Source organism: Dermochelys coriacea, chromosome 4 (assembly GCF_009764565.3).
Source record: "Dermochelys coriacea isolate rDerCor1 chromosome 4, rDerCor1.pri.v4, whole genome shotgun sequence".
NCBI classification, from domain to species: Eukaryota; Metazoa; Chordata; order Testudines; family Dermochelyidae; genus Dermochelys; species Dermochelys coriacea.
The window spans coordinates 34,023,262-34,051,044 of record NC_050071.1 but is presented as its reverse complement, the minus strand read 5'-3'; the positions used below and the strand labels follow the sequence as shown (position 1 = coordinate 34,051,044).

The window sequence follows — 27,783 nt, the reverse complement described above, 5'->3', positions numbered from 1 at the left end:
CAAAAGTCTTAATTAGTTGGGTCTGAAGGACACAAATTGTTCCTGGCGTGCTTGAAATCTACAGGAACATATGCACGTTTTGGGATTGTGCTCAGGTGAAAGCATATTGGGAAACTATATTTGCTTAAACACCACATTTTTAAAGGTAAACATGGAAATATTAGCTTGTGTATTGAGCCTCTCCCACACACAGCTCAAAGGGAGATTTAAAATGCTCAGGTTTATTCATTGCTAAGAAGATACTATAGACAGTGGAAATATATCTAATTACTAATATCACTAATTACTGTACCTGAATAGACATGGCCCTCTAAAATGCACTTCTTATAAGACTTTTCTTGGACATGTCTAATAAAAGCAATGATTTTTTTCTAAAATACTGAGTCAAAAATTTTGAAGACACATCCGTCCTTCTCTCTCCCCCCCTACACTTTACCTTTGTTTTGCCTATCCCATCCCACTCTTTTCCATCTTCATTTTAGTTTCCTTTACTTCAACCATTTAATTACATTATGGTTGTGCTATCCTCCTGCAGGACTAAATGTCTCTCTATTTTCTAAGCAGTTTGTGCATGGATTAGTTACATTTTGGAGAAAGGAGGCAATATTGAACGCAAATCTGTATTTTAAAAATCTTTCAGACTTCAGCTTCAAAATACACTTAAAACAACATGTAAATGAAAGGAATACACAGAAAATATCACAAAAAAAAGAGTATGTGTAGCCTCCATTTCTATTATACTCTGGCCAGTGAACAGCAAGCATACAACAAAAAGATTGTTTTAATATTTACAGCAACATTAAAATATATTCTAATATGTCTCAATGCTTTGTGGAGCTACTGTATTATCAGAAGGTGAGTGCCTATACTACAAGTACAATGTAGCTATTCTAAAAGCAGTACTAAAGGGCATTACAGAACTAGGGAAAAGCAGGTGTATGCAGTGAGATAAGCCTAGATGCACTCAAACTTGATGCATCATTAATGAAGTGCAACTTAGGTGAACACTTTAGGGAGAAACTGGAACTTGAGATAATCTGCCCTTCCTTTCTTTTCGATTTTTATAAAAAAAAATCAGAAGTCTTTGTTTTTGCCGCTGCCCTCAAAAAGAGGTATTCAAACAGTCATTTTTATTCTAGAATAAGAAAATTTCAGTTAACTGAGCACATAATAGACAAAGGAATGGAGAAAATGGAAGTACAATAGACACTTGCTTTATAATTTTGTTGAAACAGACATACCATATAATGAATGTCCTACCACTGTCAACAATGATTCATTCTTGCAGGCTATGCACACATATTCCCTTAGTGGATCATGGTTTTTTGCTATGAGGCCAAAGTTTGATTTCTAAATACGAACTTTCCTTCTTGGGCTACAATGGAGCGGCTGCAGCAAGAGGCCTCTGCTTCAGAAAAAAGTTATTGGCAATTAAACCTGAATTCTTTCCCATCTCCCTTTGCTGCAAAGGAACATTTTTACTCCACCTCCAAACACATTAGTATTCAGTTGCCAAAAAGGAGCAATTATTTATACTGGATGGAGTTACTGTAGATTAGCAGATCTTATATTTTGTATTTCTGTGGTTGTTTGCCATAACCTTGATAGTAAAGGTAGTAAAAACCTACATTCACTCTATTCCTGCTAACTCTACCCCCTTTTATTACTGCTTTGCCAGTGGCCATGAAGACACCCCCTTACTAAAGGGGACATGGCTGTTATTCATTCCTTAGCTGAAAGACACTAGTTCCATTCAGCACAGAAACACAATGCATTTCAAACTGGTAGTAAGGAATCACCCTATTATACCACTTTGTTTCTCCTTCAGAATCCCAAACACCAACTTCGATACACATTGTCCTGCAAGTCTGGTTGTCCTTCTAATCAAGTCTATGACTCCCTTTATCCGGAAAGGTGGATGTTTTTCTCTTTCATAGAAAAGCATTTCTGAATAAAAACAATCTTGTAATAAAATATTTAAAATGCTCTCAAAAGACAAAATACACAGTCCACTCCACAGAAGTATTTATATCTCTGTACTGCTTTCCAGCTGAAAGACAGGTCACTTTCATCCTAAAATTTAAACTCCAACCCTAAGTGATTTGGCAGAACTATATTCTTGACAGTCTTCTGAATGCAGCAACCTCACAATTTGTATTAATCTCTTTGCAGTACCTTAGTACCCCAAAGAATGTCTCCTATTTTAATTGGGTTTCGGCCACAACATGTTCGGCAGAGGTGGCCAAACTACGGCCTGCGGGACCCTCCTGCCCGGCCCCTGAGGCTAGTCCCTTCCCTGTAGCGTCAGTTCACTGTGCCACCGGCGCAATGCTCTGGGCGGCGAGGCTGTGAGCTCCTGGGGCAGGATAGGAATAAATGGTCAGTTTTCACAATGGAGAAAGGTAAATAGCTGGGTGTCCCCAGGACCTGTACTGGGACCAGGACGGTTCAACATATTCATAAATGATCAGGAAAAAGGAGTGAACAGTGAGGTGGAAAAATGTGCAGATGATACAAAATTACACAAGATAGTTAAGTTCAAAGCAGTCTGTGAAGAGTCACAAAGGGATCTCACAAAACTGGGCGACTGGGCAACAAAATGGCAGATGAAATTCAATGTGGATAAATGCAAAGTAATGCACATTGGAAAACAATCCCAACTATACATACAATATGATGGGGTCTAAATTAGCTGCCAGCACTCAAGAAAAATCTTAGAGCCACTCTGGATAGTTCTCTGAAAACACTCACTCAATGTGCAGCAGCAGTCAAAGAAGCTAACAATGTTAGGAACCCTTTATGAAAGAGTTAGAGAGTAAAACAGAAAATATCGTGCCACTATATAAATCTATTGTACGCCCACATCTTGAATTCTGTGTGCAGTTCTGGACACCTTACCTATAGCGGACCTATCCATCCTCATTCTTAAAGGAAACCTGCACAACACTTTCTAAAGACGAGCCTGGGAGATTAAAATCATTACTCCGCTAGCCACTAAAAATTGTGGATCGAACAGAGACACTGGATTTATAGCTTATTGCAACAATCTGTAACGAACTAACCCCCCCTCCTTTTGTCCTTTGATTATAAAAATGTTAACAGGCTACTCTATCTTGAATAGTCCCTAATAATATGTGCTACTTATGCTAAACAATCTGTTAGACTTTCCATTTTGCTGTGATGCTGGGAGTACCTTTCCCAGACTTGAAGAGCTCTGTGTAGCTCGAAAGCTTGTCTCTCCCCAACAGAAGTTGGTTCAAATAGAAGATCTCACCCACCTTGTCCATCTCAAAAAATTTACATTAGAATTGGAAAAAGCACAGAGAAAGGCAACAAAAATGATTAGGGATATGGAACAGCTCCCATCTGAGGAGAGATTAAAAATACTTGGACTGCTCAGCTTGGAAAAGAGATGACTGATGAGGGATGCGATAAAGGTCTATAAATCATGAATGGCGTGGCAAAAGTAAGTGTTATTTACCTCTTCACATAGCACATGAAGCAGGGATCACCCAATGAAATTAATAGGCAGCAAGTTTAACACATAAGGAAGTACTTCTTCACACAATGCACAGTCAACCTACGGAACTCTTCACCAGAAGGTGTTGTGAAGGCAAAAAGTATAACAGGGTTTAAAAAAAATTAGGTAAATTCCTGGAAGGGTAGCCCATCAAAGGCTATTAGCCAAGATGGTCAGCGACAAAACGCCACGCTCTGGGTGTCCCTAAACCTCTGACTACTAGAAGCTGGGACAGGAGGACAGGGGATGGATCACTCAAATTGCCCTGTTCTGTTCACTCCCTCTGGCACAAACCATGGTCAGAAGACAGGATACTGGGCTAGATGGACCATTGGACCAACTACCAGAACAGCCACCTGACAGCTTCCATTACTATGCATCTTGGCTGAATTCAAACAGATTAAGAAGTCATCTTAATACTAGTGCCTTGAAACATCCAGTTTATACTACCTTTCAGCAATCTCAGTGTTTCTGGAGTCAGCTACTTTCAATGGCTAGGAGGCTGGATGTCTTCTATTTTTGTTTCTAAGGCACACTTTTTTTTTTAATAAAAAAAAGTTCCTTGCTTCATATGCAGATTTAATGCCAAAACCTTTGTCAATTTTTTAAGTTAATCATAAAAGCATATCCCCCACCTTAGAATGCTACTGATGAGAGGGGCTTCATGCTTCTTCAGGGTGGTTGCACACACTTCTTGGTGGAAGCACATATCTTATGGCTTGCACCTACTGGCAATTCCTTTATGGTGGTTGGAAAAGAGACATCTGATATTAAACTAGCATCACATAAAAACAGCCAAAAACTACCAGCTTTTCTATACTGTAAATTGCTTTTACTAAATAAATCAAATAGTTCTCATATGTATTTTTCATAACAACTTTTATATACAAAAACCAGAAGAATAAAGCTTTAAATAGCAGTTTTACAGACTGGGTCACCATAATCATTGTTTTGAATGTTCCTAGATATTCAATGTCAAGTTTACAAATCTGTATGTTCTGAAGAACTGTTAAGATTATGCTAATATCCCCTTCTGACACCTTTTCACCTGTCTTATTCTTCAATAGCTTTTACCCTTAATTCAAAATGCGTAGTGTAAATAGAACAAAATATATGTAGTGACTTGCATCCTGTTGTCCTGATTTAGGGACACTAGCCTGCATTTCTGCCGACATTTAGGTTTAGTCTACACTAGAAGCGCTACAGAAATGCAGCTGCACCTATGAAGTTGGTGAAGATGCTCTGTGCTGATGAGAAAGGGCTCTCCCGTCGGCACAATAAAACCACCTCCTCGAAAGGGTGTAGCTATGTCGGTGGGAGCATTACACAACGCTGTCTACACCAGCACTTAGGTTGCTATAACGAACGTCAGTCAGGAGGGTGGCTTGTTCATGCCCCTGAGTGACAAAAGTTATACCCATATAAGTGGTAGTGTGTACAAGCCCTTAGTAACAGACTATAAAGATGAATAACAAAGATTACTTATGTGCTATCCTTGGTGTACTTGAGTATATTTAATTAGGGAAAGGATGCACAAATTTAAATTTGTGCATCTTGGAACCTGTGATGTGGTGCAAACACTCAAGATAACACGCTTTCAGGATTTAATTCATCATAAAACAGTTGCAATAACTAGCTATTACATGTTTCTGCTGAATACTGTATAGTAGGTACAGATACAATTTGAGTCCATCTTTCCAGGGGGTAGAGTTGTTAATACTCAACTTCTTGAATGCTTTTTAAAAATGTTTTTCTGAACTGTTTTAAAAGAAAATGTGCTAGCATTATTACCATTTAATTATTTAGCACTTCTTAGTTCAACTACCTGAACACACACAAATTTAATTAAAGCAAACAAGTGACAAAACTTCAGATCGGGTCATGTGACTGACCAAATCTAAATCAGCAATTGCAGCAGATGGCCAAAGAGTTCCTCCCCCTTCACCTGACCACCAATACCAGATTTTAATTTTGAAGCTTAATCTGTGTTCACAAACCCAGCCATTTAGTTAGATTTATCAGCAGAAAGAAGACAGTAGGAAGGTGATTACATTTTGAAGTAAACTTCTTTGAGATTTACCAACTTTTCAAATAAAATATTACTTTCCCTTCATCTCTTTTATTAAAACATTTTTATATCCCTTATTTTTCATCACAGTATTTTTATATCCCTTATTTTTCATCCTGTCACGGATCCCATTCAACGATTAATCATGCTTATTTTGAGTACCAGATAACTGAGTTGCAGAAACCTGGGCCAGGATTGCTGCAGATTACAAAATGTTAGGACGTTATGCTTTTTCAAGCCAGATATGTGAAAGGACCCAACACTAACCCTTATTGATACACCTATTGCTCATTTCAAATGATGAAATATTCTCTCCACCCCTTCTACAAATCTGTGAAATAAAGTGGTAAACACAATCTCTTGAAAAGTGAATTTTAGATTCAGTATTACAGTTCAGTTTCTAAATGATCAGTTGCATAAATATAAAAACACATGATCAAGCAAAATATTTTTAATTAATAAGCTGATCATAAATAAATCCATGTAAAAATTAACAGGATTACAAAGTTGGGTTTTTCCTATGTGATTCAGATTTCTTAATATGTATTATCAGTCAACCTCATTTTAACTGGGCAAAATGATCTATTATTGAATATGCAACACTGCTGCACACTGGGCAATTCATTGTGTAGTTACATTTTTACATTTTCTTTACAAATGTAACACTTATGTACATTATATATTTTATTTCTACAATTCATGTACTGTATTGAAACTCTATAGTCTTCACAGGGAAAATGTTTAAGTCTTTTAGTGAATATGAATCATTCGTTTTAAAAAGTAATATAAACAAACACCATATAGCACTGCCCTTGGCACCTCTGCAAGAGTCAGACTCCAGAAAGGTTATCACAATAAATGTAAGAAAAAAGGTTTTATCTAATTTTACATATCATTAAGAAATATCATCCCACATAACTACATAAATTCAACAGCTTGCAATAAACAGAGCACCATACTGCTGCACTACTGGAAACGTGTATAAACCAGTTAAAAATGTACTAGAGAAAGAGCATCATTACTCCTATCATTTTCAGGCCGAAGCAAATCCGTAAAATTCCTCTGGAAGTGTGTATTTTTCCTTTAGCTACAAAGCTTCTGATATGGTGCTTTGCACTGTATATTGTGAAGAGCAAATGCCTGTTGCTATGTGCTTCTCTCACAGCTATCCACGTTTATATCCAAAGTTGGGAATGTTCTTTTTCTTTCTTCCACTTTCACTTACAAATCTGCTGTTGAATATGAAGTAAGAATTCATAATAAGAGAATGCTGCCTCTGTCCGGTCTTCAACTAAGTGCTGGAAAAAATCTGTTTTGGCAGGAGACTCATCTCTGAAACAGAAGAAAATGTATTAGTCAAAGCACTAAGCAAAACTATTGTAAAGACAAGTGTAAGCAGGAAGTCCATACACTGCATACTGCTCTTGGAGATCTAGTATTTAGCAAAAAATGCTATTAAAGTAGAGCTAATAGGGAATTTTCCATTGAATGATTTTCTGATGAAAAAAGCCCTTTTCGCATTTTGTAAGGAAATTTCAATTTTGCCAAAGGGACAGATCCTGGCTGCCCTGCTGGAAGGCTACCAAGGAAGCAGAGAATCAGAGTACTCAGCCTTCTCACCATCCTGGGCAAGAGAGACTGACCACTCCCACTCTCTTCCGCTAGAGAAAGAGGAGGGATTGGGGAGAGGATGCTGAGTGGCCAGGCTCTCCCCCTCTCTGGCTGCCAGAGCTTAGGGGTAACTGAGGGCATGTCTATACAGCAACTAGACACCCACAACTGGTCCATTTCAGCTGACTCAGGTGTAGCCCAGGCTCAAGGATCTACAACCTATCCTGAAGGACGAGCCATCGCTCTCTCAGATCTTGGGAGACAGACCAGTCCTTGCTTACAGACAGCCCCCCAATCTGAAGCAAATACTCACCAGCAACCACACACCACACAACAGAACCACTAACCCAGGAACCTATCCTTGCAACAAAGCCCGTTGCCAACTCTGTCCACATATCTATTCAGGGGATACCATCATAGGGCCTAATCACATCAGCCACACTATCAGAGGCTCGTTCACCTGCGCATCTACCAATGTGATATATGCCATCATGTGCCAGCAATGCCCCTCTGCCATGTACATTGGCCAAACTGGACAGTCTCTACGTAAAAGAATGAATGGACACAAATCAGACGTCAAGAATTATAACATTCAAAAACCAGTTGGAGAACACTTCAATCTCTCTGGTCACTCGATCACAGACCTAAGAGTGGCTATACTTCAACAAAAAAGCTTCAAAAACAGACTCCAACGAGAGACTGCTGAATTGGAATTAATTTGCAAACTGGATACAATTAACTTAGGCTTGAATAGAGACTGGGAATGGATGAGTCATTACACAAAGTAAAACTATTTCCCCATGGTATTTCTCCCTCCCACCCCACCCCCCACTGTTCCTCTGATATTCTTGTTAACTGCTGGAATTAGCCTACCTGCTTGTCACCATGAAAGGTTTTCCTCCTTCCCCCCCTGCTGTTGGTGATGGCTTATCTTAAGTGATCACTCTCCTTACAGTGTGTATGATAAACCCATTGTTTCATGTTCTCTGTGTGTGTGTATATAAATCTCTCCTCTGTTTTTTCCACCAAATGCATCCGATGAAGTGAGCTGTAGCTCACGAAAGCTTATGCTCTAATAAATTTGTTAGTCTCTAAGGTGCCACAAGTACTCCTTTTCTTTTTGCGAATACAGACTAACACGGCTGCTACTCTGAAACCAGAGATGGGAGGGTCTCAGAGCTCCCAACCTGGAAGTCTACACAACAATGAAAGAGCCCCACGGCCCGAGCCCTGAGAGCCTGAGTTAGCTGGCACGGGCCAACTGCAGGTTTTTCTTTGCTGTGTAGACATACCCTGAGTAGTTCAGCTCTCTGCCTCTTGAGCAGCCAGGCTGGAAGGCCCTTGTCAATTTCACTTTTTGCCTGTGCTCAAATTTTCCCGTTTGCTGACCAAAATAGTTTTTTTCTTGAAAGTGTTAGGTTTTGACTTTGTAAAGTCCTGGACAAAAATATTTAAAAAACATTAATTTTTTCCACAGTAAGCAATTTTCATTTTCTGGAAACTCGGCTAATAGGCATATCAGTTTTCCACAGTAAAAAACCAACCTTCTTTCCTGTTATAAAAACAGGAGCTCTAGAATCTGGGTTAAAAAATAGGGAGAGAAAAAAAAAAACCATTAAAAATCTTTAGCCTTAAAAAACAAAACAGACTGAATAAGAAACAGTTAGGAAAAAAGGATTCTTGTGGAAGCAGGTGCCATGATTCTGTTGACAGCAATGGACTTTGATCTGGTTAACTTTTAAACTTTTTATATAAAATTTTCAAGATTATAGTGTCTGCTGACGTATAATCTTCAATTTTTTCCTTCTGCAGGTGGAACAGAGAAAGGAGAGTGAAAGAGGCAATAAAGCCCCAATCCAGAAAACACTTTCAAATGGATTTAACTTTAAGCATATCAATAGCATCCTTGAAGCTACTGCAAGCTAAAAGCTAAGCAAAATTTTTTGCAGAATCAGGGCCTTAGACTGCAAATTCACTGGGGCACAGGCTGTCTCCATCATTTGTACAGCACCTACTGTAATTATGCCCCAGTCCTTATTAAGGCCATAGGATGCTACTGTAATGCAAAGAGCAGCAGCTAGGCTAAGAATTAAATATGGAATTTCAGCCCTAACTTTGAATTTCTTGTCTTTTATTAATTTGGGTGACAAAGATAATCTCTAGAGAAATCAACTGAAATTACTGAAAATCATTTCTTTAAACAGTTTTTGATGTACTCAATTTTTAAAGGTGTAAAACGTTTACTTAAGATACAGATATTTCATTCTCAGTTAACCAACAACATCTGAAAAGTAAAGTCGAAGGAAATGCTGTTACACCCTTTCCTACAAGATAGTTCAGCCAACAGTGCCGCTCGAATTTACCTGAGCCTCTTGACCACATATAAAAAATAAGACCAATATTTGCTTCATGGACAACAGCCAGCAGCCAACATTCAATGTAATATCTCTTAAAAACCTGTCAGACGTGGGGTATCAATCATTGTCAAAGATGAAAAATCTACTGACTGGATACAAGTATAAGCATTTTATGAGGTCTTAGTTTTTCAAGTAGACAATAGCTTGAAAAGAACAAGAACTTCAGTAAAGTAATTCAATAGTATGTACAGTACTCTGATGAATAAGAAGACAGTTCACATTTTATATTAAGCTCCATTTTATAAATGGTTTATAAAGGATTAATAAACTATTAAATATTGTAAGCATGTTATAGAAATTAGTAGCACATTAGTTATATAGATGTTGGTAGGCATACAAAAGTGTTCGAGATTGTTGTAAACCATGGTTATAAAGCTACTTATTGACCTGTCTGACTAAATCTATAACAACCGATTAACAAAGTATTAAAACATCCATTAATAACTCTATAAACCATTTATAAATGGAGCCTTACTATAAAATGAGACTGGAAATTGATTCAGTTATTTTAATTTATCATGGGGCACATATTGTTTAGTATTTTCATAATAGTAAAATGTATTAATGTCTGAACTTTGACTTGTCACTCTAAAATTAAATGAATTTAAATATTTAGTAAAGCAATCTCTGCAATTAAGATGTCTGATACCACTGGGCCTGATCTTGTGAGGTGCTCAGCATTTCCTGTGATTTGCTTTGCTTCCCACTTATTTCAATTAGAAGTTGAGGGCACTCAGTATCTCTCAGGAGCAGGATCTGAGAGCTGCTATTATGGAATATAATTCTGTTCCCCAGAGATGTATAAAAGATGAGATTACAGAAAGTTTAACTGTAAAAATACTTACTTTATTACTTGAAGAACTGTGCTTAAAGGTCTACTGTCTCTAAGCCAGGATATAAAAGATCGGGCTCTCTCTGAAGAAAGTGTATCTAACTCTGGAAGCTGTGTCTGGTTGAAGAACGTAATTAGAAAAATAAAGTTTTATAATGCAAGGAAATATAACCTAACAAATTAAAAGAATCATGCTGAAATAAATCAATGGTAGGCTGGAACAATTACTCTAAAAATAAATCCCCTGGGAAGCTCCCCACCATGGCTGACTGACAAATTAAACAGCCATTTTTTATACATTATGTTTCTGGGTACTGAACGGGTATGTGTATATATATAAGAAATCAATTAGTAAAACAGATACATGAATAAGAGTTAAAAATGGTTTGGGAGAAAATGGATGTCAGTCATGACATGATCCACAAGGGAAACAGTCCAATCTCATCCTACAAAATCATTTACTATGAATTGTATTACATATGCATTTTCTCTTTGATAAGCCTAAATGCAAGGATTTCATAATTTTTCCTCCTTAAATAAAATTAATCACTATATTTGAAGTAAAGACATTTTAGCAAACAGGCCTATAAAAATACAGTATGTAGATTAATTCTGTCCTAACTATATTTACATTTTACCTTTCTTCCCACCCCCCCATTCCCTGAAATGCATTATTTTAACTTCTTCCCCACACAAGTTCCTGAGCATTGTCCTCTGAACTACTTTTACAGTCCCAAAGAGACCCAAATACATACAACCACCACAAACAAGCCCTGAACAGCAACCCCCGAAGTTCAACACAAGGACTGGACTTGTCTCTCTAATTGGCTGTGGGATCATTGCTGAACAGCAAAAGATGCTTCATTCTGCCTGAACTGACCATACTGCCTTTGAGGCTTGCTTAGTTTATGGGGCAATTAACATGGGATCAAAATTCATTTATCTGATTACAGTTTTAAAACTACTTACTGTCCTCTGTAGTAAATGGATAGAATGAATTATATTTTAAAAAGTTTCACTTACATTTCTGTAATGGCCAGTCATTCCCTATCATAAATTCATGACCCCTTTGATTTTGCACTGAAAATAATAAAGCTATCCTTGCACTATCTATCTTCCCTCTATTAAGATACTACTACCCTTTCTTCTTCAAATCCATCCTTAAAACCCCCCTTCTGTGGTGTCACCCACAATTGCAAACTAATTATGGCCAAGTAGAGAGATAGTTAGGAATAGATTACACATGCAAAATATATTTTAAAAACTTAGAACTAACATTGTTTTTGTGCTAGTTTTCACTGTGACCACTCTGCTGTATGCTTGACTTATCATCCCCCCCACATCTGGTTTTTGTCCTTCATATTGTAATCTTTAGGACAGGACCTGTTTTCCTGTGTGTTTTCTACAGTATCTAACATATTTAGTTCTAACCAAATACAATTCTGTTCAGAATTTTTTGTACAGTACAGTATTTTAATAAGGTCCCTCTATCCTCAAAACAAACATCTGTTCTCTGACCTTTTGGAAATAAAATCTTAGTGCTGTCTGAATAAAACACATTTAGGGGGAGATTTTCAAAAGCATCTCAGGGAGTGTCAAGTCCCAGTGACTTAACGACTGACGTCCTTGTTAAAATTGACCAAAGCTAGGAAAACTCAGTAAGTAAGTAAAGTTTAAACTCAACCCTTGATTCATTATCTGTTGTACTGTAGATCTTGTGGACTATATAGAGTTCACAGAATATCAACTCTCCAAACACCATCACCTCAAGAGGGAAATTATGAATGGAGGAGTTCTAATATTAATTCTGGATTCCTTCATTTTTGGCAGCTGAGTCAGAATCTCATGATTATTTTAACCTGCTTATGTGAATCCCTTGATATTTCTGTTTTTAGTGATTTAGTTAATCTAATTTTACAATTCAAACAATTTTATGATGCCCCACATTCTTTAAACATATATTTAAAAGACTTAAAACGGTCTATGATTCTCCATGCCTCTAAAGCTGGCAAATGGTTATTAGCATTATGAATGTAATAAAATAAATCAAATTCAGTTTCATAATTTGATACAGCCAATACAAGGGAGAATGTAGATTACTTGGCAATGTACATATTACATTCCATAGCTCATTAAAACACCTACCAGTTTCTGTGGTACAGATGCATAGTTAGTGTATCCGAGCACATCTTTTATGAAGCTATTATCACAGCTTTTCCCAATCCAAATGTAAAATATCTGTAAAGGATCAAAATCAAATTTTAGCGAAGAAAATGCCTTGCATCTATTTTAGAGTATTGAGTTTTCATGTTTTATTTGTTCTGGAGTTTAGATTTAGAAATTAAATGAAAATGTTTTAGCGATTTGGACTTTTTTGGGGGTTAAAATGTTTAGAATGATATTTTTCTGGTTTTGTGAGGTTTCATGTAAAATCTGATAACTTCAAAACAGAATCTGATAATTCTTCCAAGGAACGAAAGTCATCTGAATATATTTCTAATTCAAACGAGCTTATATGCAGCAACAGGAGCAGTTTCAATCAATGTTCTCCTACTGACAATGTTTCATATGGTTGCCTTATCAATCAACTGGCACCATCTACAGTTACATCATTAAATAGCATCTAAGAAACTCCAGTAAGTACAAACATTTTTGAATTTAAGAAGTATTCTCAAATTAATCAGATTAAGGAGGTTAATAGTTGTGACCTCTGCAGGAAAATGCTACTTCACCAGTCATACTGAACACTTTAAACATACAGAGTTCAAATTTCTTCATTTCCAGATAACAAGACTAAAATAAACTTTGTGGGAGAAAACATTCTTATGGTACTTTAGAAGAAAACTATTTTCTTCAATTGTGTCTGTAGCCCTGCTTTCAATGACATAAGCACGAGCATACGTGCTTTACTAGATTGGGACCACAATGCATTCAGTTCATTAAGGAAACAATTGAAAAAGAAAGCCTTAAGTTTTAGGAAGGACAATTTAAAACAACATTGTTTGGTATACATGCAGAGTAACAAGAAAAATTAACCTATAAACCATTAATATCCATGCTTGTTTAAGAAATTTCTTTATCACAAAACTAGATATTTCAGTCATTTGCAAATTCAATGCTGACATTCAAGGTTCTCATTTGAGACATTAATTTAGAATCCTGGAATAGCTAAGGTGTTTATTCACTACAGAAGAATTGGTACTATGAGTTAGCTGCAATTAAAAGTCTGAAGTGAAGTGAAATATTTGTCTTATTCGTAACAGATAAAAGCTACTGAAACAGGCAGCTTACTGATCCACAATCCATAAGAAAAGCTCCCTCTCTTGTCAGCTTCTCTGCAGACAACTTCTGAAGAGGAGGTTGAGGAACAACCCTGTCGTTAACATGTATTGTACCCTGTAATAGAGAGTTACAGAAAACCTATTATATAAAACAGGACATATAATTCAGCAGCATTAAGTGTAACTAGTTTTTGAGAAAACAGAAGAGAGACTTGTAAGTGTAGTTTTCTAGTTGCATCTTGCAGAGGGTCTCATTTAACAAAATGCCATATTTATCCTTATCTTAGTTTTAGTAATTCACATTAGAAGGACCTAATGCCAGGTGATCTTTCTTCCATATAGATCAAGGGATGATTATGTAAATGGTAATATAATTTGTGTGTTACAAATATACATATTACATTAAGTGAATTCTCATCCTGCAACTTCGAAGCCTAAAAATAAGCCAAGAAACCTAACCTCTGATCTCTAATGAAAATAAGTTACAAATGGCCATGGCAAAAGTGCCACAGATTGTCTGCCATCATCCTCCTATCTTACAGAAACATCATTAGAATAGAACAACCTAAAATTCTACTCTACAGAAGTGCACTTCATTGCCACCCCCAGATAGCAGAAATTCCCTTTTGGTCATAACCATGACTGGAATATAGGTTAAAACAGCTAAGAAGGCCCTCAGACAAATCTTGGGCCTTGGCTACACAGTTCTGAAAGAGCCTAATTGACCAAACTGTCCTGCATTTTCAATTTTTTTTGTTTCCATTTCTGCTTTAAACAAGGCGGTAATTTAAAAGCCTATCTGCAGTTGAGGAGGAATAAAATTGCCAGGACTACAAAGATTGGATCACCCATCATGCCAGTGACTGACTGCCCCAATGCTGAAGATCTATTTTAAAGGATGATTGGACCTTTCTGCACAAAAGAATTTGGAAATTTACATAAGGGATGACATGCCCATATCTGGACTGAATTATGATAATCATATTAAAAAACTAGCATTGATTTAAGAAGTCCACAGAAATGTAATACAACTCATTAGGGTCTGGTGGGATTTGTACATAAAAAGAAAATGAGAACTATAGGATATAGCCTGGAAGAAGAAAAACAAGAAGAGACTTCGCTGTACACAATTATGGTGAGCATCAAGAAAGCTGATCCATGAAACTCAAAAGGAATTTTGGAAACGAAATCTAATGCTTCAGGGCCAAATCTGTTTTCATATATGCATGCATCAGTGGGCACGAGGACAAAATGTAATGCTTATAACATAAGCTGATCCTCTGCAAAGATCAGGAAAGATTTTTTTTCTCCAACTTACAAGTTGACCAGGTGCATTGTATTTATCTTGATCCTCAAAATAACAGGCCTGTCCTGTTGTTGGTCAAAACAATCCTAAGTTTTTCCCCGCTCAAATGACTTTCTTAATGACCCATAAGTAGGAGCTGTGACATGTCATAAGTTATGAAAACATGATATCACTATAACACACAAAGAAAAACTGGGATTAATTGGTTTGAAAGGGCCCTCTTTTTAACCATTTCTAATATAGCTTAACTCTGCAAGGTTTCCTTTAAAAAAATTGTTAGGACAATAAGAATAAAAAATAAAACAAAGCAACTATTCAGTAAATATTTTGAACTGAGGAAATACCCTGGCTAACCCCTATGCAGAATGAAATATTTAAATTAACTTCTGCCAGTCAACAAAAATACCAGACTGTTTTTATAAGATAGTTCTGCAAGAGACAAGTGGGTTAAAGTCCTTTGGCACTAGGAACTGGATTTCCCAATGAGATGTGCCAATGTGTTTCCAATAACACTAAGGGCTTGGCTACACTTGCAATTTAGAGCGCATTAAAGCGGCCCCAGGTGTCCTAACTCACGACCCGTCCACACTGGCAAGGCACTTGGAGCGCCTGGACTCTGCAGCTGGAGCGCTCCTGGTAATCCACCTCCACGAAAAACATAACTCTTGCTGCGCCTTGGCTGAAACACCCCCAGCGTCAGTGTGAACAAGGTGTTGCATTACTGTGCTCCGATCAGCCTCCGGAAATGTCCCATAATCCCTTTAAGTCAAATGACCACTCTTGACGTTGTTTTGAACTTGGCTGTAGGAATGCGGATATGCCCTTTCAAAACTCCGTTTCTGACAGCTGGCATGCTTATCTGCTCCGGGACAAAGCAACCATTAGCATGGAATGTTGCAGCTGTGAGTGAGTGACTGTGTGTGAGAAAGAGACAGACAGACAGACGAGGGCGGTGAGGGAGGAGAGTCTGCTGCTGTCTGAACTTACAAGACAGCATGCTGACATGCTCTCAGCCCCCGAAAACCCACTCTCTTCCCCCCACATACACACAACACACTCCCTGTCACACTTCACCCCACCCCACCTCACCCATTTGAAAAGCACGTTGCAGCCACTTGCATGCTGGGATAGCTACCACAATGCACTGCTCTCTGTGGCCAGTCTCAGAGACCACTGCAAGTGCTGCTAATGTGGCCACGCCAGTGCTTTCTCTACTGCGCTCTCCGAGGGCTGGGTTGACTCACAGTGCTCTATATCTGCAAGTTAACCTTTACAGCTTAACATACAAATATGCTGACTGGGGGTGTTTCAGTGTCAGTAGCAAAAAAAACCAACCAAACAAAAAAAAACCAAACAAACTTGGATTGGCTTGCTTAAAGAAACTTAAGACAGTTAATTGGGAGTGTGATGTGCCAGAAACACTTATTAATTCATACACCAGAGTAAAGTAAACTTAGCTTAGTTTAGCTTCCTTAAAATCATGAATACAACTTTGAGATAGCACTAGTCAAAACAGCTTACAAGAAATTTGCCAGCTGTGTCAGTTGAACTAGTCGGATTCAATGACTATATAAAAATAGACTATGTAATGCTTTTAAAAATACTTAAAGAATATTCCCAAACAAATAAAACTTTTAAACTAGAGTTAGAGATGTAAATTCATAAATGACAAACTTTTATTGTGGCATTAGTTATTAAAATGCAGACTTTATGGTTTTGCAAACATGGTTAACTTTGATCAAGAGTAATGCCCATTATATTAAAAGCCCCTTTACTTCCAATCACCATATCACATCTACATTTCAACAGTTATCAAGAAACCGTAATCTTTTTGTACATGTAGTTTTAAAAGAATCCCACCCACCTCACACTCAAACCACTAAGGCAGACATACCAACATCCCACTTCATTCATACACAATGGAAAGTATTTATCATTCCACTATGAGCCAAATAACTTCATCCACCTGTATATACAAATTAAAACACCCCAGCATATCTATTTTATTCATCCTTGCCACACGGCTAAAAGAGCTTAACCCCTAGGAACAGACCTAATGGATACTATCTGCTCTTATTTATACAAACTGACAAAAGACGACAGAGTACCACAATCGCTGAGACAAATCTTTGGAGGTTATTTTTATCTATTGTATTTTACCATGGCAAGAACTGCAGAAGTAAATATTTAAAATTGCATCCAAAACTTTTAAAGGAACTGCTAGTGAAACATTACTGTAGGTTCAATAGATATTCTATTTTATTCAGAATTAAATAATGTATTCCTTAAGAAATGGTTTCATACTGTACCTCACTGGTCAATCTGTCTATCCTGTACAAGTTGGGATGTATCATTTTCATCAGTTGAACAAGAGGCTGACTCTTTATCTGGCACATGGCATATATACGATCATCCAAGCGTGTGCTAGTGCCAGTTCTAAATGCTTTCTGTAAGAAAGTATGTTGACTTTAGGCACTTTTTAATATATTTTGTATTGCTTTTAAACAAATCAGAGGTAAAATGTTAGTTTGGCACTGACGAAAAAAACCCACATCCTGTTTTGAAGCTCACAGATATATAGTTGGCAAAAACTTACTTAATTTTTCAAAAGGAAATATTGTCATTAAAATATTCTAAAGTATCCAATAAATCAAGTTCAACCTGAATGCCAAATCTGATGAATTTTACAGCTAATCCATCTTTCCTCTGCTTAGGAATAGGACGACGCCAACCAAAAGGAAGACTTTTTCCCATTTAGCATGATATTATATTTTGTTGCTTTCATCATTTTCCTTACCTTTATCCGTGATAACTATTATGGTTGTGGAACTTATTGCCACAACGTATCAATTAGGCTAAGATCTTAGTAGGAGTCAAAAAAAAGTATTAGACATTTACTTGGATAACACGTTTATATCCAAATATACAGTAGTAAAGATTAGAAAATCATCAAGAGTTTTGGAAGGGACATAAATCCTCATATTTCTAGACACAAACCAGCCTCTACCCAATGAGGATTAGAAAGACTTTCCTTGAGGACAGGTTAATCCATAAACTGTCTTCTGCACGATTTCTTGCAACTTTCTTTGAAGCAGTTGGCGTTGGCCACTGTTAGAGACAGGACATTGGACTAAATGGAATGGTCTGATCCAGTAGGGTAATGCCTATGTTCAACAATCAGAAGTCTCTGCAACAATAAAGTCAGGAACCCTATTGCATCTGTATCTTTTCTGCTCCAACATGAATTTAAAGTATACTAATTCTTTGTTCTGTCATGTTTCTCAAATATTTCCACTGTCCTTTCTGCATCCCACTGGGTTTCTAAATGAGAAAAAATATTTTTCTGTTAATCTTCCCAACTGCTGTTACTTTTAAAGCATTGTCATCTATGTGTCTTTCATATGACCTGACAGTGCTAAAAAGGTCCAATTTTGTTGCTCTTATTTGTTAAGTCTTCCAGGGTAGCCTTAATCACTGTCCTATGGTGGTCCTGAGCTTCTGGCTATCTGTGAGCCCCAAAGGAGATAAAAGCTTAAGAGTCTCTGATTTGAAGAAATTCCACTTTATTATTTAATTTTAATTTTAGAGAGAGAGACCTTTTGTTTGGACAATGTTGTACAGATGATGCAAGCTTTAGATATGAACATCTCTCAGCTTAAGCCAAGATCTGTTGTTGGGATCAGGGCCAGAGGAAAGTGCTCTTTCTACCTCCATCCTTTAAATGAGATTTTGCTTTCGATTTTAAATGAAAAACTTACAAAAGTAAACATTAAGTGTTTGTAAACCTAGTGCTCTATTAAGCATTTCTTTGAAGTGGAAACCCTACCTAACAAATACATAGTTGTTAACTTTCATCTTCAGTTTTTCATTTAATCATACTCGAGAGTGACATTTGATGTTACACATTTCTCTTTAGACGTATCAGGTATTGGTCACAAATGTTTGAGAGTATTTCGTTTATTTGCTTTACCTATGTAATGGAAATTGAGAAAAAAGAAATAAAATGACTTCTAGCCAGAATTTCAAGCAACAGTGATTCAATCCCAAATTTTAGAAATGTTAATAGTTATAACATTGATTTTCTAGTTTTTGTTATGAAATGAAAATGTAAACAAAATTGATATGAAGTACTGTATTTCAGAAAAAGGTGAACTGAAAATTTTAGCCAGGAACTGATAACATATCATTCACCAAATCTTTTTCATGCAGATGAACTCTTCAAAGAATTTATGTACAAGGATACTTTCCCCAAAAATAAAGTGGATAGCTCACAATAATTTAACAAAAGGGTCTACATCAGGAGGGGAAAAACTAAACTAGATTATGAATCAATGTTTACAGCCTGCCTTAAAGCAAAACACTGCTTTGTATTTGATGTCCAGCATGAACAACACTATATTATAAAGTACCTGTTTGAGAAGAGCCAAAACGTATAAAGGAAACAGTCTGAGGGAATTTGGTGCTATCAGTGTGGATTGCTGAAGGTTTGAGGCAGTTGAGATATATGCTGACAATGAATCTACCACAGCATTCACTAAGGCATCTCTTGCATCTGAAAGACTTGATGAAACTGACCGATCCACAGCTGCAGAATTAAAAGTAGACAAATAAAAGCCTTAATTGCTGTATCTTATTAAAAACAGTTGTGGGAAGTATAAACAAATCAGGTACGATTCTAAGAAGTGGTATTTTAAGATTTAAAAGATAGATACGCTGGTGAATTTTTAATGAGAGCAAATAAATTGCAGCTTCCTGTAGACAAAAGGTAAGACAAAAGAAGCAGTCCAACACAGCTACTCTCTTTGTTCCCTAGGTCCCTGTTCCTGGAGATCTACGATATTGGAGAAATAGAGAATAATTAAGAACAGAACAATTGTTCCCCCATTATGTGCCAGCTTTAACATTGTGACAAGAAAAAGAATATTGAATCAGAAGCAGTCAATAGAAAAAAAGAACACTCTGCTAAATGAGAATGGTAAGGAAGTGGGAAACAGCTGATGGTCATTGCTTCTGGGTGAAAAGAAAAAATAAAGAAGTCTGTCAAAAACAATGGTACGACAACTGTTTTCTAATGAACGATACATTAAGTTGCATGCTTTGGAAGACTGCCATTGCAGGTCTCATTTCACTTTAAAAAGTGACTAATGCCAACTTCAGCAGAAGCTTCTCCCTTGATCCTCTGCAGTTGGGACCAAATGTCTTTGAATAAGAAATCTGAGAAATGTTTATCTTTTCTGTTTATTTTTGAAGGCTAATCTGGACTTCAAATGCTCTTCAATATTCCCATTTACTGCATATTACAGGTCTCAATGGTTAGTGACATTTTGTACTCAAACCCTTCATAATTCTAAAAATCAAAATTATACAACGAAAAAGAGTTTTAGGATCCTTATGACTCAGAGCCCTTAGCCTCCTAAGGGCCTGTCTACATTTAAAATGTGAAAGCAGAACAGATGCGCTGCAGTAGTGCTTCAGTGTAAAGCACTACCTATGCCAACAGAAGGGATTTTCCCATCAGCATAGATAATCCACCTTCTCGAGAGGCAGTAGCTAAGCAGATTAAATAATTTTCCATCGACCTAGTGCTGGCTACACAGGGTTTTAGGTTGGCGTAACGATGCCCTGACCAATGTAGTTAAATCGACTTACAGTATATACTCGATCATAAGACGGTTTGTTTATAAGACGACCCCCCCGAAGATGGACAAGTAAAAATGGAAAAATTTTATGACCCATTCATAAGCCGACCCTATAATTCAGGGGGTGGCAAACTTTGGCTCCCAGGCCATCAGGATAAGCTGCTGGTGGGCCGAGATGGTTTGTTTACCTCGAGCATCCGTAAGCACGGAGGTAAATCTAAAGTAAAAAAGTGTCCTGGTGTACCAGCTGCTTACCCTGACAGGCCGGGACAGCAACTGGTGGGGAAATTTTGGGGGGGGGGGGGGAAGAAGTTGGGGGTCAGGGGAGTAACTACTGTGACCACCCCCCACATCACCACACTCCTAGCTCGGGACCCCCACTCTCCCCATCCCATCCCTTCCCTTCCCACTTTATCTGGGGAGGATCTCTCTGGACTGGCTGGAGCTGCTCCGGCAGGTTGGGCAGCATGGCCGCAGCCTGCTCCAGCGGGCCAGACTGGGCGGCAGGGCCACAGCATGTTCCAGTGGGCTGGGCCGGCGTGGCCACAGCTGGCTCTGGTGGGTGGGGTCAAGCAGTGTGGCTGTAGCCTGCCAGCCCCAGAGCTGCAGCTGCTTCGGAGGCTGCGGGGGCGGTGGGGGGGTAGGGGGGAGAGGAGCATGGTCAGAAGCAGAGAGACTCTGGCCACGCCTCTTCCCTTCTAGCTCTGCTGCCTCTCCTTGCTCCCTCTGTTGGGGGAAGGGGCTATGTCCCACCTCTCCTCCTCTCTATACCCATTCATAAGCCGACCCCCTTCTCTTATGCTTCCCTTTTTTACTAAAATAATTTGGCTTATGGACAAGTATATACATGTAATTTTCTAGTGCAGACCAGGACTAAGGCTCTAAGTTTTGCTCATCATTTACACTAAAGAGGGGCTTGTGTACACAACAAATTACTGCATGACAAACAAGGGTGTGAATCTAAGGGTATGTCTACACTAGCAAGTTTCTGCTCCACAGGTTATACCACTTTTATTAAAAAGCTGGAATTAAACTGCTGTTGCATGTCCACACTGTGCTCCTTGTGAGGGTGGAGTGCATCCACAGTAGCAGCTTTTGCAACAGCAAAGACAGCAGTGCATTATGGTAGCTATCCCACTGTGCAACTAGCCGCAGGGTGCTTTGGGAAGGGTTTGCAATGCCTCATGGGGCAGGTGTCACATGATGCTGGTTTCCCAAATCCCATTGTTCCATGGGCATCCTACTACACTGCCAGCTGCTCTTCAACTGAAGTGGGGTGGGGCATGTGTGACAGGGAGAGTGTGTGTGTGTGTGTGTGTGTGTGTATGGGGGTGGGAGAGGAGTGTTTTGGGGGACAGAGAGTGTCTGTCTCCTAAGTTCAGACAGCAGCATGAAGGAACCAGTCCTGAGGTGGGGGAAACCCTGACATCAGTGCCTGCCTGCCCCTCTCTCTCACTCTCACTCTCACACACACAGACCCCCACCCACCCGCCTGCCTCTGTGTTCAACAGCACAAGCATTCCACAATAATGGTTTGTTTCCTGTCCTGGAGCAGATCACCACAACAAGCAAGGATGGTCAGAAATGAAGCTTTGAAAGGGGAGAGGCACATGCCTTCAGGGCAGCCGAGTTGAAAACAATGAGCAAAGCGGCTGCTTGAGGGATTATGAGACACTTCCGGAGGCCAATTACAGCGCTGAAAGAAATTGATGTGTTTACACTGACAAAGCAGCGCAGGAGCATCTGTGCTGTAAGCCTTACAACTCTCCTTGAGGTGCTTTTTTTGCAACATTGCAACTGAGGAGTTTCTATGCAGTAAGTGGCTTGGCAGTGTGTACACCACGGGAGTTACACCACAGAAAACTGCTTTACTGTGCAGAAACTTGGCCTACGACAAACCACACTCCGGGCCTTTCAGTGAACTGTAGCAGTGTCCACGTGGGATGTTGCTGCCAGGCAAACTGGTGCGCTGTAGATTCGCACTAGGATTTACTGTGCAGTAACTTGGTGTGTATGCAAGCCCAAAGACTCTTCGGTTAGTTACGCTCTTTTCAGCTGGTCAGAGTGAAACAAAGCACTGCCTCTCCTAAGAGGCTAAGGGCATGGCTACACTTGCAGATGTAGAGTGCTTTGAGTTAAACCAGCCTTCGTAGAGTGCAGTAGAGAAAGTGCTGCAATCTGTCCACACTGACAGCTACAAGCGCACTGGCGTGGCCACATTAGCAGCTCTTGCAACAGCCGGAGAACAGTTCATTGTGGTAGCTATCCCAGCATGCAAGTAGCTACAATGTGCTTTTCAAATGGGGGGTGGGGTGGGGTGGAGTGGAGTGTGACAGAGTGTGCTGTGTGTATGTGGGGGGAGAGAGAGTGGGTTTTTGGGGGGTTGAGAGCATGTCAGCATGCTGTCTTGTAAATTCAGACAGCAGCAGACCCCCTCTCCCCCCAGCTTCTGTCACACACAGCATTCCATAGTAATGGTTGCTTTGTCTCGGGGCAGATAAGCATGCTGGCTGTCAGAAACGGAGCTTTCAAAGGGCATATCCACATTCCTAGCAAATTCAAAACAATGAGAAGAGTGGCCACTTGACTTATGGGGATTATGGGACATTTCCGGGGACTGATCAGAGCACAGTAATGCAACACCTCATTCACACTGACGCCCAGGCGTTTCAGACAAGGTGCAACAAGAGTTAATCTTCTCGCCAAGGTGGAGTACCAGGAGCGCTCTAGCCGTAGAGTCAGAGTGCTCTATGTGCTTTAATGCGCTCTCACTCGCAAGTGTAGCCAAGCCCTTAGTATGCTACTTGCAAAGCACTCTCTTCTCATGTCAAACTTAACAATGAAACTGCAATTTCCTATATGGAACCACAGAGTGAACCGGCTTTTTCCAGGTAAATTTATTATGAAATTTCATTTTAACTAATGACAAATCATCTGCAGTATATATCAGAGCTCTAAAGTGTAGATTAAAATTTAAATGTTAATAAAACAAAGTATTATGTTTTGAGATATAAAAGTGACACTTAAAAGCATTTCAGATCTTTTTTGCAGACCTCCCAACATTCCCAGTGGTTAAAGCAGGATAGGTTCTGTGCCCGGGGTGGGAGGGAGGGTTGTAGTGGGAGCTGAAGAGCAAGCCAGCCCAGTACTCATACCACAGTGGAGCTCTTGCCTGTGGGGCTAGCTGGGCTTGGCTCCAATGTTCTGAATGTGTGCTAGGATCAGGAAAAGGCTGGACAGAGGAGCAAACTGGAGAACAGGGAGGGGAGGGGTTATGAGGAAGGATTAGGGGGAATAGGAGGGAGAAGCAGATCACAATGCCTGGAATGGGGAGCTGAGTCTAGCTAGCCCACAGAACAGTGGGTTTTTGTAGGTCAAAGCAAAACATGGGACTGTTGGGAGGTCTGCTTTTGTAGTAAGAGAAATGTTGTTCCGTTTTGTTGAAGCAGCTACAGTTAAACTTTTCCTTCATTGCAGTGCCAGGGGCGTAAACACATTTTGGTTGTAGGAAGCCATCTACAGACTGAATGTAAATTTAGCATCTATAAAAGTGAAGTGCTATTAGTTTCTCCCAATACAATTTGTTTAGTAGACCATTAATATGAAACACAGTACAAACTAGAGCAGGGGTAGTCAATAGATGGACTGTGGCCAAATCCAAACTGCCAGACACTTTTGAACAGACCCCAAAATCCATTTACTACTTATTGTTATTTTTTTTTTTTTAAATGTTATTCCCTGGAGTCTGGACCTTGACAAGAAATTTGGACCTTGACCAAAAAAAAAAAAAAATTGACTACATCTATACTAAAAGGTCACACTTGGTTTCTTCTGTAGGCCATGCTATACACCCAATGAGAGAGAGCAATGCGTAGGCAGCAGCATGGGATGCCTTCAGCAATTTGGTGTAGGCTGGGGCAATGAAAACTGGAGGGAAGCAGAGAGGGGATTATGGGGTTTATAGATACCTCCACAGCCCTTGGACTGAAAGCTGTCTTGTCCTTTACCCTTCAGAAACTCAACCTGGACTCCCTCCTCTACTCCCCACCCCTTTCTCGATCCCTGCTTCCCCCATCATCACTTCATCCTTCCAGTTCCTGCTGCTTCTGCCTCCCTCTCTGGATCCCCATTTTCCCTTCAGCATGCCACACAAAAGCCCTCTCATTTCTGTTAGGCTAGGTCTACAATAGCAACCCTTCACCCATATAGGAATATCAGTATGCTATACTGGCAAAGCACACTTAGGTTGGACACAACTATATTAGCTTTGTACCACTCCCTGAAAGGAACAAAAAAGCTACACTGGTAAAAGTGCAGTTTTGCTGGTATAGCTGTGTCCACACTAGGGTCTTCTTCTGCACACTTATTTGCACTCCTGACCAAGAGAATTATAGACTAGCACAAGTCAGTGGTGTAGCCATGGCCCTAGCCTAGGCTCCAGGATATAGTCAGTCAATCTCTCCACATAAGAAGTTATGCTGCTGCTGCTGCCTCTGATATGTATGGACAGCAGCAGGCGGTGCCAGAGAACATCATCTGTCTGCTATACCAGGCAATCTGGGGTCCACAGTTTTTCTCTGAATCAAGTTTTTTTTTCCAATTTTCACCAATAAAGTTCTACCCACTGATGCCTAGAACATTCCCTGACATTTTGGAAGTGACTAAATACAGTGTTTAACAGTTATATTACATACAGACAAACAGAAAAATAGCAGGATGCTGAACATAGGCCAGAAAGTTATCCAACATCACCCTGGCAAAATGAAGAAACCAATAATAAATTTACAATACATTATGTAACAATAATACAACTATAATATACTTATTAAAGGACAGGGCCTGATTTTCAGAAATACTGAACACCCACAACTCCAACTGAAGTAAATGGGAAGAGATTCTCACTTTCATTCCTCAGGAAAAATGTGTGCAGCCTATCAAAGTCACTGAACATTCTAAGGATGCTGGACCATGCCACCATCAAAACAGCAGCCTGGGAGCTGCCACTGCAGCTGTTGTGGAAGAGGGAGAGAGAGAGAACGAACCAGGCTGGGCTATAGTGACAACTCCTCTTTTCTTGGACCCAGCATATGGGTCCAGCTCCCCAGGGCACCATACAAAGCCAGAGTTCCCCCAATTGCCAAGGGGAGGAAGAGCTAAGTCAGTCTCCCCCTAGCCCCACCCCCACAATCCTGCTCCTGAGGTACCACATGGGCAAGAGCCTCTCACTTCCACAGATAAGGAACAGCATACCAAATTGGGCTGCTCCTTACTGCCTCTGGACCCAGCACATGGAACGAGCCCCCACCTCATTGGGATAACAGCCTTCTTCTGCTGTCAGCTCCCGTAGGTAATCAGTAAGTCAAGCAGCAATGCTACAGGTTCAGGGTACATGCCCTGATGATGACAATGTTACCGCTGTACAAAACATACATAACAAAATTGGTTTTTACCTTTGTCCTTGAAAAACATTAGGAAGTTACATGCAAAAAGTTACATTAAAAGAACATTTCGGTCAAGGACCCAAAAATAAGGACATGTAGATGTATAGCTAGCTATGCATCCTTAATTTGGTCCTCTGGTATGTATGCGTTATGATCTCATACTATTTCTTCCTCAAGCATCCCTGCCACACTCAGTGCAGAATTTGGATGTACACTGGTCCAAATTAAGGTTGCGCGGGAATACATAAATCTGGCAATTCTTAACTGACGTTATTTTAATGTAGTTTTTTATGTAATGTGCTGTGGTGTAACACACTTTGTAGCTTCTGTAAGCTCCATTCCACCCACTAGCTCTGTTGCCACCCTCCCATCCCCTCTTTTCAGGGACTCCCTGGAAATCCATCCAATCTCCCATCCCCTCTACCAGGGGTTCTGTGTGCCCCCTCCTTACATACCAAGGTCTGTATTCTCACCCCAGGACAGGGCTCATGAACTCCCTAGTGCCCCCATTCCAAGGTTCTCCATTCTCCTGCCATGGCTGCGACTCTGTGTAAGCCCCAATTTCCCTCTCTCTCACCCATCCGCCACAAACGAGCATCCCCCTGCCCCCCATTCCCTTCAGCCCTTTACCAAGGTCTCCTATTCTGCCCCTATTCCCACCATCCCCCCCGATGCTAAGGGCTCTGTGCCCTCCCTCACCCCATAACAGGGTCCACCCCAATGCCAGGGGATGTGTGCACATTCCCATTCCATCCATGCTTGTTCCTCCCCCGACTTATTTGTTTGGGATATAAGTCATCTAGGGTGTCAACATATTAAAATCTTTTGGGAAAATGGACAGATGAGATAAGAGTATTGTTATGTTAGGGCTACTATCAACCAGTTGTTTGATCTATAGACAATTGCAGAGGTGTTTGAAGCTATAACTGTGCTGAACAAATGGCAGGGGCTCCACACGTCCTCCTTTTCTCCCAAAATCAACATGGTTCTGGCTCCTGATGCCTAGAACATTCCCTAAAACATTAGATTGATCAGATGCAGCATTCAAAAGTTAGTGTTACATAGGAACAAACACAAATGTGCCATAAAGTTGAGTTTAAGGGGCCTTTGCAAACCTGGCCAACTACATATTTGATCACCTACTGCCGTACTCACCCATGTTTGCTAAGAGGCAGACAACTGCTTGTACATCTGCTCCTGCATATACATCAGCCAGTGAAGTGACTACGGGCAAGCAAAGTGTGTGCACACGAATTCTCCGTTCACCTACACCAAAACGATGAATTAATAATGCAATATCCACTGATAGGAAAGAGGCAATTGAAATTGTCTACTACATTCCTTCCCTCATTCCAGACTCCTTTGCTCCACCAGTGACATCAGTCCTGATGCCCATAATTGTTCTCCTCCCATCCCGTCTATGAAATTTTTTCCATACTGTCCACTATGCATGAAATTTCCTAATCCAAACTTCATAAAATTTACATTTACATTAAAATTCTCCCTAAAAAAAACCAAAAAAACTTCCTTCCATAATGCAAAAAGAAAAGGAGTACTTGTGGCACCTTAGAGACTAACAAATTTGAGCATAACCTTTCGTGAGCTACAACTCACTTCATCAGATGCATGCCTATGAAGTGAGCTGTAGCTCACAAAAGCTTATGCTCA

At 39.6% G+C, this 27,783-nt stretch overlaps 1 protein-coding gene and 1 long non-coding RNA gene across 15 annotated transcripts in view; one reads left to right on the top strand and one right to left on the bottom strand.

Moving 5' to 3' along the window:
* The window catches only part of SEC24B (SEC24 homolog B, COPII coat complex component), a 96,927-nt gene that overhangs the window by 5,514 nt on the left and 63,630 nt on the right, over positions 1-27,783 (bottom strand). For 6 of the 14 annotated variants that reach the window (XM_038398746.2, XM_043513717.1, XM_038398745.2 and 3 more), the window contains 7 exons: positions 27,271-27,381; positions 19,445-19,620; positions 17,345-17,482; positions 13,740-13,844; positions 12,594-12,686; positions 10,462-10,565; positions 4,383-6,920 (listed from right to left, as the gene is read on the bottom strand). In XM_038398746.2, the coding sequence (XP_038254674.1) occupies positions 6,806-6,920; positions 10,462-10,565; positions 12,594-12,686; positions 13,740-13,844; positions 17,345-17,482; positions 19,445-19,620; positions 27,271-27,381 (842 nt within the window). In that variant the 3' untranslated portion in view covers positions 4,383-6,805. The other 8 variants (XR_006281057.1, XR_005292451.2, XR_005292454.2 and 5 more) reach the window with 4 other exon arrangements.
* On the top strand, positions 28-9,319 carry LOC122460020. The gene is made up of 2 exons (XR_006281061.1): positions 28-145; positions 9,012-9,319. It is a non-coding gene; the product is annotated as an uncharacterized LOC122460020 (long non-coding RNA).